General features: G+C 46.5%; 1 protein-coding gene across 6 annotated transcripts in view; it reads right to left on the bottom strand.

Annotated features, from left to right (window-relative positions):
* Positions 1 to 2,258: 2,258 nt before the first annotated feature.
* Ric8b (RIC8 guanine nucleotide exchange factor B) overlaps positions 2,259 to 17,566 on the bottom strand; it is a 130,268-nt gene continuing 114,960 nt past the window's right edge. For 2 of the 6 annotated variants that reach the window (XM_004623861.2, XM_004623862.2), the window contains one exon: positions 2,259 to 3,943. In XM_004623861.2, coding sequence (XP_004623918.1) covers positions 3,832 to 3,943 — 112 coding nt within the window. In that variant the 3' untranslated portion in view covers positions 2,259 to 3,831. Of the gene's footprint in view, positions 3,944 to 9,475; positions 9,653 to 9,889; positions 10,419 to 14,549; positions 14,634 to 17,566 lie in introns of those variants that run through there. The other 4 variants (XR_002821419.1, XR_002821420.1, XR_002821421.1 and 1 more) reach the window with 4 other exon arrangements.

Here is a 17,566-nt window from a genome sequence, read left to right as displayed (position 1 = left end):
AGCATACACCTGGAGGCTGTCTGCGGCTTAGGGCAGGGCTGGAGGACAACAGCCTGCTGCGGCACGTGTGCCACGGGGCCTGCCGCACTGGCTCAAGAGCTGCACGGTGCCGCATCCCAACACAAATCTGACTCCAGAAGCCCTCGCGATCACGCTTCTGGACCCCCAGGAGGTGGCCACCCCGCTGCAAGGGACGTCACTGCCACCTGGCCCTGTAAGGAGTCTGCCCCATCACTGCTGAAGCCGGGACAGGCTGAGGCCAGAGAGTCCTCTCTGGGACTCTGCTCTCTGCGATCATGCCTTTCCTCTGCTGGCTCCCGCTTTGCTCCTAGAACAACTAGTTCCGAGTCCCCTCGCCACACTTGTGCATTACGTACCAACAGCTTCAACAGGTTGATTTTTCTTGTAAGATGCTCTGCATTCTCAGAGACCACTTCTGCCCCTGGAAAGTGGCGAGTATGATCTCCAAGAGAATCCACGCAGTAACTGGGCCTTACCAAACATGGCTGACACCCTGAAGATGTTTCTAAGCGTGTGGGTGGAGCTGTCTGGCTCCTGGTCCCTTGATGTGGCTCTCCCTGAACACCAGCCGGCTGACACCACACCTGGCTGCCATGATGTGTGCACAACTGGGGTCGGGTGCCGGGCCACGCTGGATACCGTGGCTCTGCAGTGCTGGCTTCCCGGAGAGCAGGCAGCAGGTGTAGGTTGGGGAAGGCCATCCTCTAGGATGCTTTTTCTGCTAGGAATACTACTGGACAGGCAATTAGAGCTTGCTTCAATTCACATAATAAGAGTATCAGATAGCCGTTAACATTTGAAGAGTGTTTATTGATATGGGAAAATGCTCACAATTGTTATAGAAAGCAGGATACAAATCTGTAAATACAGCATAATCCCAATCTTGTAGTAAAATAAATTATATATATATAGAAAAATACAAGGAAATACACTAAAATATCAACAGTGGTTCTCTCAGAGTGCTGGGCTTTGGGGCAAATTGTTTTGTTTTCTGCATTTCCCAAGCTCTCTAGAGCGAACATGTTACTTGTACAAACTCAGGAGAAGTTGAAACAGCGATACCGTCTGGGGCGGCAGCAAGCCCACTGCAGTCCTGGGGGTTTCACATCACTTGTGCAGCCTCAGTCGTCTCCTTTATAAAGGAGGACAGGTCACTGTCCACCCACCACCAGTGGCTGTTCCTCATCTGCTACCCCAAAGTCTTTCAGGACATGTTCTTCCAGGCTTCACTTCCAAGGTCAGGAGGGCCATGGCAGAGGCCTGCCATGTGTGCTGGCCAGGGACCCTGGCTGCCCCACCATAGAGAGGGAGCCTGTCCCCTGGCCCGACCTAGCCCCAGACAGTCCAGGTCATCTTTTGAAACCTAGTGCTAATCTGGTGAGGTCTTTGCTCCCACTCATACCTCATGTGGCCTTGTCTTGCTGAAGCGGTGACTGCTTAAGAGGGCCAGAGGACAACCCCTCCCGGCCCACTGTCCCCTACAACCCAAGGCCTGGGAGGTGAGCATGGCCCAGGTATGTGGTGGCAGGGGAGGGAAGGTGTGGGGTGGGGAGTCGCGCCCGCCAGAGGCTCCCCACCTCAGGATAAGGCAAGGCCCCAGGACAGACACAGAGAGACCCACACATCGCGAGCATGCCTTCTCTTTCCATGTGCCAAGTTAGGCCACTCGCACATTCTTCCCCTGCCAATTTTTCTTTGTAAAAAGGAAAAAGGCAAATGAAACAGAACGCAAGCAGAACAGGCCTGCCCTGCCAGTTGGGAGGGTGGGCTTTCCTTAGATGTGCTTCTTTATGTAAGCTCACACCCACACTAAAGCCACATGACTGGAGAAAGTATAAAAATGCTTCAAAAATGCGTTTGTAGGATGAAATAAAAATGCCTATACATTTTTTCCTTGAAGTTTTTTCATTTATTTAAAATGATTAATGGCCAAGTTCCATTTTATTTGCTGTTGATTGAAACATGGGTCATTCACAGTCTGTCCCTCAATTATTTTGCATGAAAATCCTAAAATGTGTTTATCTTTCCCAGTCTTTTATTAAATATTTTTATCTTTTAATTAAGGGTTTAATTTATTTCTTTAAACAAGAAACTCAGTGTCATCATTATGAGACCTACACGTATTCTCTAGGCCAGCTGCAGTCCTCCTTTGTAAGGAGAGAGTCCCTGACTTGCTATGCCTTGAAGAGTTTTTAAGTTTTTATCCTGATATCTAGTTTTCAATAGAGATTTTTTTGGCTAGAAAACCAGATTCTTTAGCATATTAAAAATGTATGCAAATGTCAGCGAAGAGGCGAAGAGCGAGCTCCTTGGAGGCTCCGGCGCAGGCAGCAGGCGCCGCCCTCGCTATCTCCTCGCAGCCTGAAGGCGTCAGGCGAGCTGCTGGCTGGGCTCGGGCTCACCAGAGCAGAAACTTGGGCACAGGAATTCTCACTGATCCGCCACATACTGTATCTACCCTGAAAGCTGTCATGGTGACCAGTGAGCTAACAAAGGACGAGGACTTCTGAAGATCAGACTGTGAGCGGGTTATCCCTCAGCCCTGCGAAGAAACACACAGATGTCTACATTGAATCAACCCCAATGTTTTATTTAAAGTTTTAAAAGGCAGTGGTTAAGCACATTATCTATGTGTGTATATATATGTATGTATGTGTCCCTATGCACACGTACGTACATACATACATACATACATATAAAAGGAAACCAACCCTTTTCAACTTCAGCCATTGATTTACTAGGCCCACTGTCTACTGGATGAGTACATTTCTACTTCTTCATATGACCAGTTCTAACAGTAAAAATAAACAGCCTTAATCAGTTTAATAGTAACTATCTGTGTTTCTTTTTTTAATAAATAAAGTTACCATTAAACTGATCGCATTTGGTAGAAAGGTAGCACACACACGCGCACGCACACTCCCGCACACACACCCGCACACACGCTGCCCCCAGTTTAAAACGCAGGACGGATGAACGACGTTTATGTACAAATGGGTGCTTTCCCAGTCCCACAACTTGGGGGGTCTCTGCTCCCTCTGCAGGCGGAGGATGTTTGGCTCCAACAGGCTGGTGCTGCCTCAGGGCGCACACTCCCCATGCTGGGGTCCAGATGGTGGTTTGGGTCTGTGGTCTTAGTGTTTAGGTGCGTCAGGGAATAAATAGGCACTTGAAGCTGCCTGGAACAAAGCCACTGTCCGAGACGCTCCACAGGGAGGGTGTGTCGAGAAACTGCAGCTCAGGGACACAGGAGCACTTAGGGGAGACAGGCCTGAGTCTGGGGCTCTGCGCGCGTGTGTGTGTTTCTGAACATATAAAACTGAAATGGGGAACGGGGCTGGCTCACAGAGCAGCTGCCTGGCTTCCGTACCACCAGCCCGGCCTGGGCGCCCTGCTCAGCCCTTACCGACCAGCTCACCCTGGACCTCCGGCAGCCGTGGACTTTCACAAGGGGCTGCTCACCCAGGCAAGCCGGGGAAGGGCACGGCCGCGTGTGCTGCTCAGAAGCTAGCAAAGAGGACTGCAGACTTGCCAGGGATGCCGCGGGACGAGGTCCTTGGCTGCACCCCACTGGGACAGAGAAAGCTGCTGCCTCCAGCCCCTGTAACACTCTACCGCAGCTCAGAACAAATGCCTCAAAATCGCAAAAACACAGGATCACCTCTTAAATATGCTGGAGTCTCAACGAGTAAACCAGTAAATGTGTTTCTAGCCAAAGCAGGGCATAAATGTTTTAGAGAAAGGATTCCCCTGGAGCTACAGAGAAAAGCTGCTGATAAAAGCGACACTGAGCGCAGAGCACACGAGCCGTCAGTCTGTGTCGGAGCTGGTCTCTTCAATGACAGAGTACTGGCTGAGTGCTTCCTCCAAAGGCGTTATTGTCCCATCAGGCTTTAGTCCCATTGGCTTAAGCAACTCTTCTCTGGAAAAAGATAAAAGAGAGAGAAGAAAAGGTATTCACCAGCATCACACACGCACCCCTCCCCCACCCGCCCAAATCCACGTCCTTTTTAAAAGAAAAGTCTTTAAAAACAACAGTATTTTTTCTCAAGCTCTCTCTGTGTTTGTAATAGACAAAAAGGAGCATAGGCAGAAAAAGAAGAGATAAAAGACTTCATCCACGCGGGCCAACCTACTAAGCCAATTAAAAAGACGGAAAGGCAAGGTCTGAATGGGCTCAGGACAAGGCGCAGGCGCTCCTGTCCTGAGTAAGTCATTTTTCTGTCTTTTGGGGAGTCCTTCTGTTCTGGGGAGGCAGAAGCGGCCATCATTCACCCACCTAGGCATGCGGTGTCAGCGGCCATGTGCACAGCCCGGTGTCAGCCTGCTCTGCTGCCAGTCTCTGTGACAGTGAGACTTTCCACTAGCGGGCCTTCCCCAACTTTCTTTTTGCTTCCTGACTCTTTCCTTCTTTTTCTGGTACAGAACACCATCGCTTTTGTTTGTGGAAGTTTAATTACGGGATTGACAGCCATTTTAATCTCTTCAAAGCTCCCCACTGCCTCTTTGCCAGTAATCCAATTACATCTACTCCACAAGTTACAGCCCATCTAAAGATGATTAATTATTAAGTCAATCTGAAAGCATTAGGAAAGACTTCTTCCATCTTTCCATAGACTTTTATTTACTACATGGGATTATGGCCAAGTCACCTGTAGAGATGTTAACTCTGGTCTTCCTCCCACCACGTACAGAACAGCTGTGCATGGAGGAGGGCTGAAAACCGGCCCTCCAACTGCTGGAGGGGCTTCTCACAGAAATGGGCATTGTCCCTTGGAGACAGGACGGCAGCAGCCCTCCCGCTCCCCTTACTTCCTTGTTCTGACTCCTTAGGCCAGCACAAGAAGGGCAGCCACACAACTGGGTGACAGTGAGGCAGGCAGTATCACCTGGGCAAGGTGATGCCCTCAGGAGCCTCCTCGGCTGGCCACTCTGGTGAGCCCCAGAGACTGCTGCCCCAGCTGGCAAAGGCTAGCTGGGAGAACCCACACAGCTAGCTATGCTGGGGCTCCCTGATGCTAGGAAGCAGCAAAGTTTCCTGACTCACAATGCGGGGTCAGAGTCATAGTGCTTCCAACTGGTAGGGGCCTCAGAGATCATTTAGCCCAACCCCTTTCGAATGAAGGAGACTGAGTGACTTACCCAAGGTCACTTTTCTAGTGGCACATACCCCATGAGAATTCACTGCGCTGACTACACCGCAGGGCACATCCTGAGCTCATCTGTGTAAAATCTACTCAGTAACTGCCTGACAGGGGCCATGTCAGAGATGGGAAGAAAGGAACACCAGTGTGGCTGCTGCCCTTGGGGGGGAGGGGGCAAATCTATGGAGCACAGCTTGGAACGTGGAGAGGTAAATGCTGAAGAGAATTCTCAACAGGGAACCGTGGCAGCCCCTGTGGGCAAAGCATCAGCCGAATGCTGGGAGCATGTCCAGCCCCAGGCAAGGGGCGGTGCGTCTGAGTAGAGGTGGTATGCGAAGGCCTCCGTGCAGGCCCACCATCTTGGGTGGGATGCAGGTCAACTGGATTGTGCTGGCTCCCTCTTCCCACTTTTTCTGAAGATGGAAACGGCCAGTAGTTGGGAAATGAAGAGGGTCAGTGAAGGGATGGCAGGAGAGCAACTGAGGGTCTTAACTGCCAAAGGGAGGAGCTGAGATTTTCTCCTATAAACAGTGTCTGATCACGTTTGTTTCTTCTGGCAGCAGCGTGGCAGACACACTGGAACAGGTGACAGAGATGAGTCATTAAGAGCCCATTGTTTCAATGTGTAGGAGGCAGCCGAGGGGGGAATCTGGCTGTGTTTGTGGGAAGAAAAGGTGACATTGCAGAGGTGGATCTGGCTACCCACTCTAGGGGCAAAGGCTGAGGAAGCGAAGTCTCAGTTCCTGTGGCTCCAGCTCCAGCGGAGGTGGCATTATCTTCTGGGGTCAGAACGCAGAGATGGAGCAGATTTGCTGGGGAGACGCTGGTAGCTCACAGGACATGAAAAGCTCAACTGCCCTGATGGCAACCAGGCGGAGATGCTGAGCAGCATGCGATGCAACATGTTCTCACTGAAGCCTCCCTCTGTGACTGATACGCACTCAGAACTGTAACCTACACCAACGTTTTCTAACTGTGCTAAGGGCTCTGTGGCACTGGCTTCTCTATCCTAGTACCGAGGCACAATCTGTTGGGAATGAAGGAGGGTGAAGGGAGGAGGAAGCCCAAGGCCCAAGGGTTTAGAGGGCTGAGGGCAGAGGCGGGCAGGCAGGGAGAGGGAGCAGGGGCACTGGCAGATGGCGCTAGTGGGCTCTACGAAGGAAAGAGGTGAGCTGGGGGTACGCACCCCATCACGAGGGAGGGACACCGCCATACCTCTCTGGTAACTGGACGAAGTCCGCAGTCTCACTCACTGATACGCAAGAGGGGCATCTTCCGATCAAGTCTATCAGCTATCCCTGCTCCCTAATCCAATTTACAATGGAGATCTTAAGAACTTTGCACAGTTCATAGCCAAACTATGGGGGCTCTTTTACAAACTAATGGCCCCTGTACTGCTCTAACTCTCACTCGGGAATGCTAAGACTCAAGTAGTCATTGTTTTGTGTTCTGTCTCTCCCCTCCATTATAATAGAAACTCCTCAGAAGATGTGACTTTCGACTTTCTTTCCTACATGGCTCCATGCCTTGCTGGGGAGCCTGGCGTCTCTAGGAAAGGCGTCAATGAAAACTGGCCTTGCATCTGTGCAAAGGGACTAAGGCAGTGACGTGAGGCGAGGAGAGAACAAAGCGGTCTGAGGTCTGCAAGTCGGCGGCCGCCCTGTGCTCTCTGCACGTCCGTCTGCACTCCCCCAGCAGGGAGGTAGGGTGCTCACAGTGCCATCTCTACCTGCCTACTCCCCAGTGCTGAGGTAATGGGTGCAGTCATGGTGTGGCAACAGCGTCAGTGCTCATGTAGGGCAAGGAGCCCCGTGAGCTGTCGAGGGCTCCAATACTCATCTCTATTGTGGTGCTGTAAAAAGCACATCTAGTTTTTCGGAGTCACACCTGGGTTCTAACTCTGGACTCATCACTCACTAACTGTAATACTCTGACCTCCCTTAATTCCGATTTCCTTATGTGGAGAATTAGGATCTGGACACCCACACTTTACTAAGTCACCACAGAGACAAAAGCCACTACATGCAGTGTGCGGGGTGATGGCTGGGCAGAGCTGGCATCCATTAGTGTCACTCCTGTTCCTAGGTGCTTACAGTTTCCCATGGAGTAAGTGGGGGAGGTGGGAAGAATATGCAAAGTCACATAATGACATGGTCCCTGTCCTCAGGAAGCTTTCAAATAGTTCAGAAGATAAAACACACACAGACACACACACACACACACACACACACACACAGACACACACACACACACACACACACACACACAGACACACACAGACACACACACACATTAAACAATACTGAAAGAACTACAGAACAGCAGACCAACAGGCTTGGAAGATTAGCAGGCAAAGCCCTGCTTCTCCTACACTTGATAGCTTATCCATCCACCTTTCTGCATGTTAACCTACTGAAAGGAGATTTCCTGTTCTGTTGGGGAACAGGAGTGGATCCTTTACAGTTATGTCACCTTCCCATGGACCCCTGGATTATTTTTCTTATTACCGTGCTGATCTTTTCTGATCTTCCTCTCTCCTAAAACTAGCAGCCCACAATATCAAAATGCAAACTCTGACACAAAGATTCACTCCTAAAAGGCCTGGTACATGACTAGTGTTATCAGGCTACTTGATGGCCTCCTAATCTACATCAGCAAGATGCGGACAGAGAACGGGAAGCTTTACTGAATGTCACAAACGATTCTTCACCAGTCATATGGGCCGTGCACATGTCTGGGCCACAGGAGGAGACAAGGACACTGACTCCAGGCTCCATGAGGAGGTGGACCCGGGCCGGGCTCTCTGGCAGTGATGGGCACGGACTTATGGGAAGAAGCATCCCAGAGCAGACGAGTCAGTCAAGCAGAGGCACGGAGCAGGAGTTAGTCACGTGCAGCCCTCAGCACGCAGGCTGGCTCGGCCGGAGAAAAGGACAAAGCAAGCTCAAAAGAGAGATGGGGTACAAGAGAGGGTCTGAATGGAGACCTTGAGTCTTAGGCTGCCGAGTCTGCTATGATGCAGGCAGGAAGGTATTTTTGTCTTCTATTTCAAGACCACCCATACACAGTTAAGGATATTTGTCAAAAATAATTGCCATTACAAAGTTTGAAAGCTAAGAAATAATCCTGCTTGGACATATTAAAAAGAAAATCGTCCCACGCCTTCCTGGTGCACTCCCACGTGCCTAGCACAGGGCCTTGCAGGCAGCAGAGCCTGGCGGTATCTGTGGATTCGGCTTGGGCGGCAGGACCTGCTCCTGCTCTCTCCCAGTTAGGACAGTGTGTGTCTTACGGACACCTCACACTGAGCCACAAGCAAGAGCTAGCTAAGTGAAAGATTCGCCTCACCACCAGATCTCCAGAGTGACGAGAGTTTCTAACACTATAGGAAGGACTGCCAACGCTTCCCAGGCATTCCTTGTTTGCTATGTGACTTGAGCACCTTGAGGGCAGGGTCTATGTCTTATCTGGATGTAATCTGGCAGTATCTAGCGGAGGAAGAGCACCTTCGGTGCTTAGTAAATGTTTACTGGGAGAACCCAGCACATGGGTGGTGGACAATGGAGAATGGGAGAGAACTATTTACCAGGCGTTCTCACTATGTAACTGGAGTCATTGGACAGAAAGCCAGCAGACGTCAAGCCCTTTTTTGACTGTGTAGCCAGGCAGTTCCCACCCCCAGTGCTACAGAGGTGGCTCTGTGTATGTGTGGGCATCAGAAGAGCTGTGCTCTGGTCGCAGATGTGCTGCTCGCTTGACATGTGTCCTTGGCAAGTCATTTGCCTTTCTGGGCTTGAGTCTCCCAGTCTGTGAAGTGAAGGCTGGACAAGATGATCTCTAGTACTCTATACTCATCTCAGCATACTAAGTATAAGACTACCAGACAACACTGAGCTATGGGTCTGTGTAATAAGCTACTAGATTTTTAAGACACTCCAGCTCACTATTCTAAGTCTGTTTCTACTCAAGATATTCTAATCATAAGAGCCAACACACTGTCCTATCGCTGATGTACATACACCAAGACCACAACCCTTGCTGCAGTCTGTCAGCAAACAAGCAAAATATTATATAGGCAAATCAGAGTAAAGCTAAGTGTTACGCAGAAGGATCCACATTCATGGCCCTCAGGTCACAGACCATCTTATGAAGTTATTACTAGTCCTACATTTATGAAGTTTCTATCTAAAAAGGATGACTAGGTGTCAGATATATATGTACATATATATCATGATAAAATGGAGTTACTGTACACTGAAATGTGTATAAGGATTAAGATATTCACATAGCAACAACTCCTTCATACTTACCTTCAATGCTATACACAGGCCTTAACATAGGTTAAGACTGCCCTTGTTATCATCAAAAAGTACAGTGATGTCTACTGGATAAAGAGCTCATTCTAGGCTCTGTGACAGTATCATGGCGGGCTTCTCATCTGATCAGGCATCTGGCCAGGGAAGAGATAAGCCTCCAAGAATGTTCAACTGGAACGAAACATCATTTAGAAATTTGATCTTACTAAACGATAAGGAACCATAATCTACAAGGGCTTGGCCAGGCAAGAGGACACAGATAAAACACGTCCAAAAAAGGAAACCCTATTTTGCCCCAGCCAAAACTTTGGGACTACTAATGTTAGAGACCAAAAATACTTCCCTAGGGGTGGAAAAATATGGGGATTATACATATTTAAATTTTTCTGGTGTGCTTTTTCCCCAGATTTTAACGTTTTCCTGAGCCACCACTCTCCTGTGAGTAGAGTACTTGGGATGCCTGGGGTTATCCAACTTCTCAGAGCTCAGACAAGGTCCCACTCTCCAGGGCTTCTGGTTCCTTTGTGCCTCTCCCCCAGCAATGGCAGTGCAGTATTTGGGCTCAGAGTCTACCATACCCAATTGCACATTACAGAGCAGGTCATATGCGGGTGCACATAAACACCTTACTTGACCTGGAAGCAAGAGAGTACGCTTGCCCACAGCACGTCTTTGTGCAAGACAAACAAAGCATTCACTTCAAGTGCACTTGTTGGAAAACAGGACATAATGAAGCAGTTGGCAAAATGCATTCTTGTTTCCCACTTGCAGATCTCCCAAGAGTCCCTTCGAATTTACCTATACGAGTTTCAGCTTCCCGCTTGCCACTTAGCTTGATAACGACTCAAAAATCATTCCCTTGTTTTCAAGGGCTCTTCTTTCTTGTCTGCTCTGTGTACTACAGGGCAGTATTGACACATGGAATTAATGACAGGGTCTGTAATGAAACAACAGTCATGCAAACACCAGTCTGCTCTTTTGATAAAACAGCATGTTAGAGACCTATTCACCTCCCTCTAATTGAGTGCTGCATAATAGTTCCGATCCTTTTATGTAACATATTTTGTTCTATGATTAGAAGAGAAGAAAGGCGGGAAACCCTACGAGGCACTGCTTCCTTCAATCACCCTGATTAAGTCTCTGTTTTAATGAGGACTGCTATTTGGGCAGGCTCTGTTACATACTTGTTTTGTTGACTTCTGTACAATGCATAACAAAACCCAGGACAGGATAATTGCGAACCATTTCTTTGGCACAGGGATTCCTGGTCTTAACGTAAGGTTGGCTTGGAAAAAAGAACTCTGACATTTTAAATGAGCCATTCATATTTAATTCCTTTTCATGTTTGAAAGATGGGATGAGAAATAAGTATATAAATAATACATTTTAATTAACACAGAGCTTTTCCAAAGATGCCTGCTGCAGCAGAGCCTGTGACAGCCCAGAGAAAGCAGCCGTAGTATGAGCTGAGCTCTAAGTCTTGAGTCTAGGATTGCAACACTGCAACAATCATAATCCATTCAAATACAATGGACTTGTCAGTCACGTGATATTCTCAAACATTTTTTAACCCCTTTTTCCTCACAAAAATTACATATTCTTTGGGACTGGTCATCATGTCCTATGAGACACTGTGATGGTGTCCTTTGGGCTTAGGCCCTGGTTCTTCAGGTCTTTTTCTGGGTCCTTTATCTAACGGCTTCCCAGCACTGGCTGGTTAGACTGATCTTTCACTAAGCTACCAACCCAGCAGGGAAGAGGGGTACCATCGTTTTTCCACAGCAAACTTGGGGTCTTTCTGCTGAATCATTCAGAAGAGACCGTGGAAGTCTTCCCTCAGTATTTGCCATCATACTTGAGAACTAGGTAAGGCTTGGAAAGTAAAATATGCTGTGTACAAATATCATTTCCAAGCCCACATGATATGGTGCAGAGTTAACTAGGAATTGTCTAAAAGTCCCGAAGAGAAGCCTTTTTCAAGTTAGGTTTTATAAGTCTGGTGATATGTATGAAATTTGTTAAGATACCAATCTTCATTTTCTCTTTCTCTCTCTCTCTCTTTCTTTCTTTCTTTCTTTCTTTCTTTCTTTCTTTCTTTCTTTCTTTCGGCACTACCGGAGATTGAACTCAGGACCTTGCACTTCCCAGGCAGGCACTTATTCTACTGGGCTATCTCCCCAGCCTTTTCATTTTCTCCTTAAAATAATTAAAAACTTGTTTTAACTCATAGCCTTTACTATTTTACTTCATACATTTTTTTGGATAAGCTGTTCAGCACCTGGCCTGCTATTTATCAAGAGCTCAACTACAGAGTGGAAGAGTGGCACACCCTCAGCACGCTATCCCAGCCTCCGTTTCTTCTGAGGTTAGACGCTCACTGTTTGGTTTCTGTGCTGTGTATTTATACAAAATTGAGAAATCTTACTTAAGAATGGCCAGCCTGACAAACTTTTTAAGTGTTCTTAGTAACTTTTCAAAAGAGCATAGCATCGAGTGAAGGATTGAGGACTGAGCCCTGGCACACCTGAGCCTGGTCAGTTACTGCCCCTTTGGTGCATTTACTCCTTCACAAAATACCTCTTGTCCTATTCAATTCACAGGGCTGTTTTAAAGCACAACAGAAATATTAGGGTTTTAAAACTTATTGCTCTCATTACTTTTTGAAGATTACAAGCCAAGCTTCTAGCTACGTGCTACCCACCTCAATAGAGTATGATTTAAGACAAGGCATATTGCTGGAAATTCAATTTTATGCTTAGGTGATGGTGTTATTATTTCTCGGCAATTTACTTATAATACTTTTCTTCCCTGTTGTGTGAATTAGCAAAATAAATATTAATAAGAGTTCCGCACGCCAATGAACTGTGTTGAATGACGCAGTAGAAATGGAAATTCTCAGATGCTTTCCCAATCAGGAGCACATCAGAGTTACAGAGGAAGGTAACAGAGGGGCCAGCAGCCAGTGCAGTCTTCTCAGTCATGTTCCTTTAATGGTCAAAAGCCATCGCAGCTGGTGCTTTCACCAAGGGCTCTAAGCAGTCATTCCTACTGTAGTCTAGAGGGCGGTGACTGTCACCGGGAAGACAAAGGCAGCGTGACATCCTTGTTAGGTGCCTGATCTGGGAAGAGCCCTTGGTAATCTAAAGGTATATATCGAGCTTTTCTGGTTTATTCTTTGCAGCCCCTATAAGGCTGTATTCAAATACCTGGATCCAAGTCCCCTTAAGTGAATTTCCAAGCAACCTTACAGCTCACTTTTAATAATGCAGAGGAGAGCTGTCTAATACCAATATAATCCAAGCCACAATGGAAGCCATATATGTAATATTAAATGTTCTAATAGCCATACTGAAAAAACAGGCAAACTTAATCTTAATAGTATATGCTATGTAATCCAGAGTATAAGAAGTATTACACTTTCAACACATAATCCATACTAAACAAACAGTGAGCTATTTTACATTTGCTCTTTGGTAGTAAGTCCTTGAAACCTGGTATTTTACATTTAAAGGGAATCTCAATTTGAACTGAGCATACTTTCAGTGCTCAACAGTCAAGGACGGCTAGTGGTTACCATTCTGCACACTAAGATCTACGAAGGGTTTTCTGCGAAAGCAGGTAGGTCTCCATGCTTTCATATATACACAGACCTGCCAGTGCATTAACACTGGGCTGTGCTTCTGAAAGGTGCATGCAAGGCACTGTCTGGACCCTCCACAAGGGAAGATAAAATCACAGTAACTAACCCTTCTGTAAGAAAATAAGATAACTTTAGAAGGAAAATGTTACTTTTAAGATACAAATTACACTCAGCCTTAGTTAAAAAATAATTTGAGTTAAAGGGAACTACTCTTATATTTGGTACTTCCACTTATGAAGGAAGCCATGTCCCAAATGTTATGGCTGACAAAAAATAAAAATAAAGAAGAAATCATAGTATTGGCTAGGGAGTAGATGAAAAAAGGAAGAAATGATACAACAATTTTTATATGTCTTTGAATTTTAAAATGGTAAAATATATACTCAAATAGGCACTGTACCTTGTTAAGCAGTTATGGAGTAAGGGTAGGGTGGAACATTAATCAATTCTGGTTCTGATTAAGAGCTCAAGGGGATTAGAGAAGTCAAAACAAAACTGGCTTGCATACTGCTCACAAGTGTGCACCCCTCGCTATGAGGATGCTGTGCCGTGCAGGCTGTGTACACAGCTGAGGCAGCTGCCGCTGTGCCAGGCCTGGGTGTGCTGAAGCACACACGGTCCCATCCCAGTGTTGCTCGAGTTGCAGGAGTCTACTCTGTCCCCAAGTCAGAGAAAGAGGTGCAGACACAAATTTTATCCTTCTCTACCTGTGCTCTCTCACTGTGAGCATCAAATGAAGCTTTCTGTGAACATCCCCCATGCTCCATGCTTATGTCTGATGAACAGTATGTGTATCTCTCTATAGTAAGAAAAGTATGTACCCAGGCACTTAACTTAGTCATGTCCCCAAGGGCCTTAGAGAATTTCTTCTCAGTCTTGGATTTTATGAAGTCTGGCCAACAAATGGGGCTCACAAAGTACACTCTACTTAGTATTGAGAACTGAATCACATGCTCTACCGTACAGCCATATTTTAAAGCACATTTTAAAATCATAAACCATATAGGCTATTTATAGAGCAAAAAATGTGACCTCCAAGTTTTGGGGGGCATCCTGGGAAAACCACAGGTTACAGGCCCTGTACTAGCTCCACACGAGGGGAGCTCAGGTCAGTCATTCTGCAGTTCTGAAGAGGTGCACCGTCAATCCCACGGAAGGGTAGTATAAACATCTGTCACAATGTAATCATGACATTAGAAGTAAAATCCCTTGAAATGCTAAGTCAGTCCGTGTGCAGGAGGAGGACAGTACCTGAGCACTATGCTTTACACTGTCTGTAGTTAGTGGGGACGGAGATGCTCAAGGCAGCGGCATGGAGGCAAGGTGGGCAAGTGACTTCCAGGTGGACAGTGGGGCTGCCATCTGTGGTAGTGAGCAGTGCACCTGCACCCTACACCAAGCTCAGTAACAGTACTTGGCATGACCAACCTTAGTCATCACTTTGGTAAGGGCTTTGGCACGGGCCACTGTTGCTAACCACCATCCTGGTGCGGGTCCTTCACATCTGCTCTCCTATGGATGGAAAAAAGCAAGTGTCTAGTGTCCGTGCATTGGCCACGCCACTCTAACCCTGTCCTTATGCACAACTCAGGTGCAGAAGAAAATAGTTTCACTTCCGAGACAGGAAGTTAATCAGACAAAGCTACGGTACACTCTTAGTACAATAAAGACAGGCTGAATGCAGTACGTCCCAGAGTGACAGCGGAGGGAGCTCACCGATAGCACAATGCTGAGAGCAGGATTAGGAAGTGCTCTGGCAGACACTGTTAGGTAACAGACAGACACAGGGACACAGTGGACAGAGTGGAGGTCTTGAGTTACAGAAAATGAAGTTCCTAATCTCACTTCATTTTGAAGCTAGAGAGAATGTACATAAAGCATTCTGTAAACTGTCAATAGGGAGCAGATTAGCATCAGTCATTAGCTTGGGAAAGTTCTGGGCAGTTCTTCATTCCTTGCTTCCCTTAATGATAAATTAACCCAAGCTCTCTGGAATAAAGATGCAGTGTGAGTACCAAATGTTAATCTCATTGGCAAGGTTAAATTTCCCTCCACCTGCAACAAATCCCATTCTTTACTTGTCCTGTAAGTACCTCCAGAACTCCTGGGCTCAGCACACATGCTACACCTTCCCCACAATCACTTCCTGACGCATCACACAGAACGAACCGCTCCTCTTCTCGGGTGCTTACAGCTCAATGGAGACCTCATTTGGGCATGATTTCCTTCTGTGCTGTATTCTAGAATGGACTGTAGCTACCTCCTCCACTGCAAAATGAGTTTTCCAAAGGCAGAGACAGACACATTTTCCTCGGACCCTCCTTGGGCTTCCTGGCTTACTGTTTAGTAGAGTAGCTGCTTAGTGAACATTCCCTGAATTGTACTGGATTTGGTCTACTTTGGCTTTATGGTATCTTTTTTCCCCCATAACCTTCAAAGAAAAAGTGAAGAGAGAAAAGAAACTTAAGACTAATGAGGGGTACAGCACAATAGACAAGTAAGACGCATAAAGAATGGCTTCATTCTTTGCATTCCTGCTTTGGAATGCTGGCTCTTAGTCTTCATACAGTTTTGTCACTGTGTGTTATTAGAGAGAGCACATGTTAGAAAGCACACAAAGGCAGATAGTGTCAAAATCCACCACATACCATGCAAAATGTCTAGGTGACCGAGGATTATTCTCAAGGCTATCTTTACTCCAACTTTAACAGCAAATCTGCTACCACCAAAGCCAACCCAGGACATAATTACTCCACTTTATTCATGAAAAACTGGTACCATCTTCCTACTGGGCTCAGCACCTGCTGCTGGCTCCAGGCAAACACGGCCCTTCTCTGAGGCACAGTTTAAGTCAGGGGGCAGCTGTGTACTTCAGGTCCAACATCTGTGGATTTACCTCTCGGTGCTTCTAAAATATGTGGGTTCTCCTGAGCTTAAGAAGGACCTAAAGGCTGGGGAGATGGCTCAGTAGAATGAGCACTTGCCTGGCAAGCACAAGGACCTTAGTTCAATCCCCGGTTCGAAAAAAAAAAAAAAAAAAAAAAAGAGACCTAGCACCTCTGTTTCTCTGGGCTGAACAGGGATGCCTTAGGACACTGGTGATGCCCATCAGGACGCCAAGTGTCCAGATTGGACTGCACAGTCCTAGGCAGTTATTTCCCCGTCTTCTATCATCCTAGCCTGAAATTTATTCCTTTACAGTAGATGGGTAGCTGCCAAGAATCTGCACTAACCTTTGCAAATTCATATTGGTGGTCAGAACGAGAAACTTATACGGCTTAACTGTCTTCCCGTCCTAAGCACCACTGAGCTCCCAGGCCCCACTGCAGCTGCCCACCCAGCCCCTCCCAGAGGACCCTGCTGGTGCTCATCGCACTCGTGCTAGTCCCAGCAGGCCTCTCCTAGAAGGAACCATGTGCACAGGTGTCTTTAGTTTTGCACATTCCTCTCTCCTGTTCTGGGGGACTAAACATGGGGTCCTGCACATAAGAAGCATGCACTGTACCAGAGCTACATTCCTAGCTACCATATCTTATTTTTATTCTGTCTTGTATAGGTTTGCCTTATCAGTAACTTCTTGTTCTTCAGGAAAACTATGTGTCTATTCTGCACAAAGGTATGGAAATAGGCAAAAATGTCTTCTCAAGATTTTTTGTTTTTTGTGATTCAGAAGGGCATGTTTAGACCTTGTCAGATACAAAAGTTACATTTCTTGTTATATATGTCTTAACCATCCAACAGAAAAGTATAAAAACGAGATATAAAAAGTAAAGCCATATTAATATGCTGGGCTGTAATAGGCTCATGTCAACAACTTATGACACTGCCAGTCCTATGGATAATCCACTACTATTATGGACTAGTGGACTATATTGGATTATTTTGCTGAATTCACACACCTACAATATTTACATGGTAATGGAATACCCATCTCTGACGAAACTAAACAAGAAAAGGGGATACAAATGAAGGACCATTTTGTATCTGTATATACAAAATAGGATAGATATACAGCTACTGTCTCTTAATTAATTGAGAAGAAAGATTTGTACTAAGAGTGTTTGGACAGGATATCCTGTCTGCATCTTGTACTATGAATAACCACTATGAAGACAACCATATGCAATGTATCTATTACTGAAACTGTCCTACTAATCGGTTTTGAAATAGTCTCATTGCTATTTCTTAATAAAATTAATTTAAGAAAAAAGAAGTGCATGTTTATTCAGTGTGCAAGCACTTAAGGACAGTCAGATATACATTCTAACCTTAGGAAAGGATGCAGACTTCAATGGGATAGCTGGCGGTCACTGATTCTAGTTACACTTTGTAGATAATGAAGTGTCTACTTCTCTAGCATGTTACCAGGGTCCTGTGAAAAGGCTCTGCCTGCAGAGTGTCAAAACCCCCGGCACCCTGCCTGCAGCCTCCTGCCCCTCCTGTCC

This window comes from Octodon degus, unplaced genomic scaffold (genome assembly GCF_000260255.1).
Source record: "Octodon degus isolate 3935 unplaced genomic scaffold, OctDeg1.0 scaffold00004, whole genome shotgun sequence".
NCBI lineage: Eukaryota > Metazoa > Chordata > Mammalia > Rodentia > Octodontidae > Octodon > Octodon degus.
This window is presented reverse-complemented; position numbering and strand designations above follow the sequence as displayed.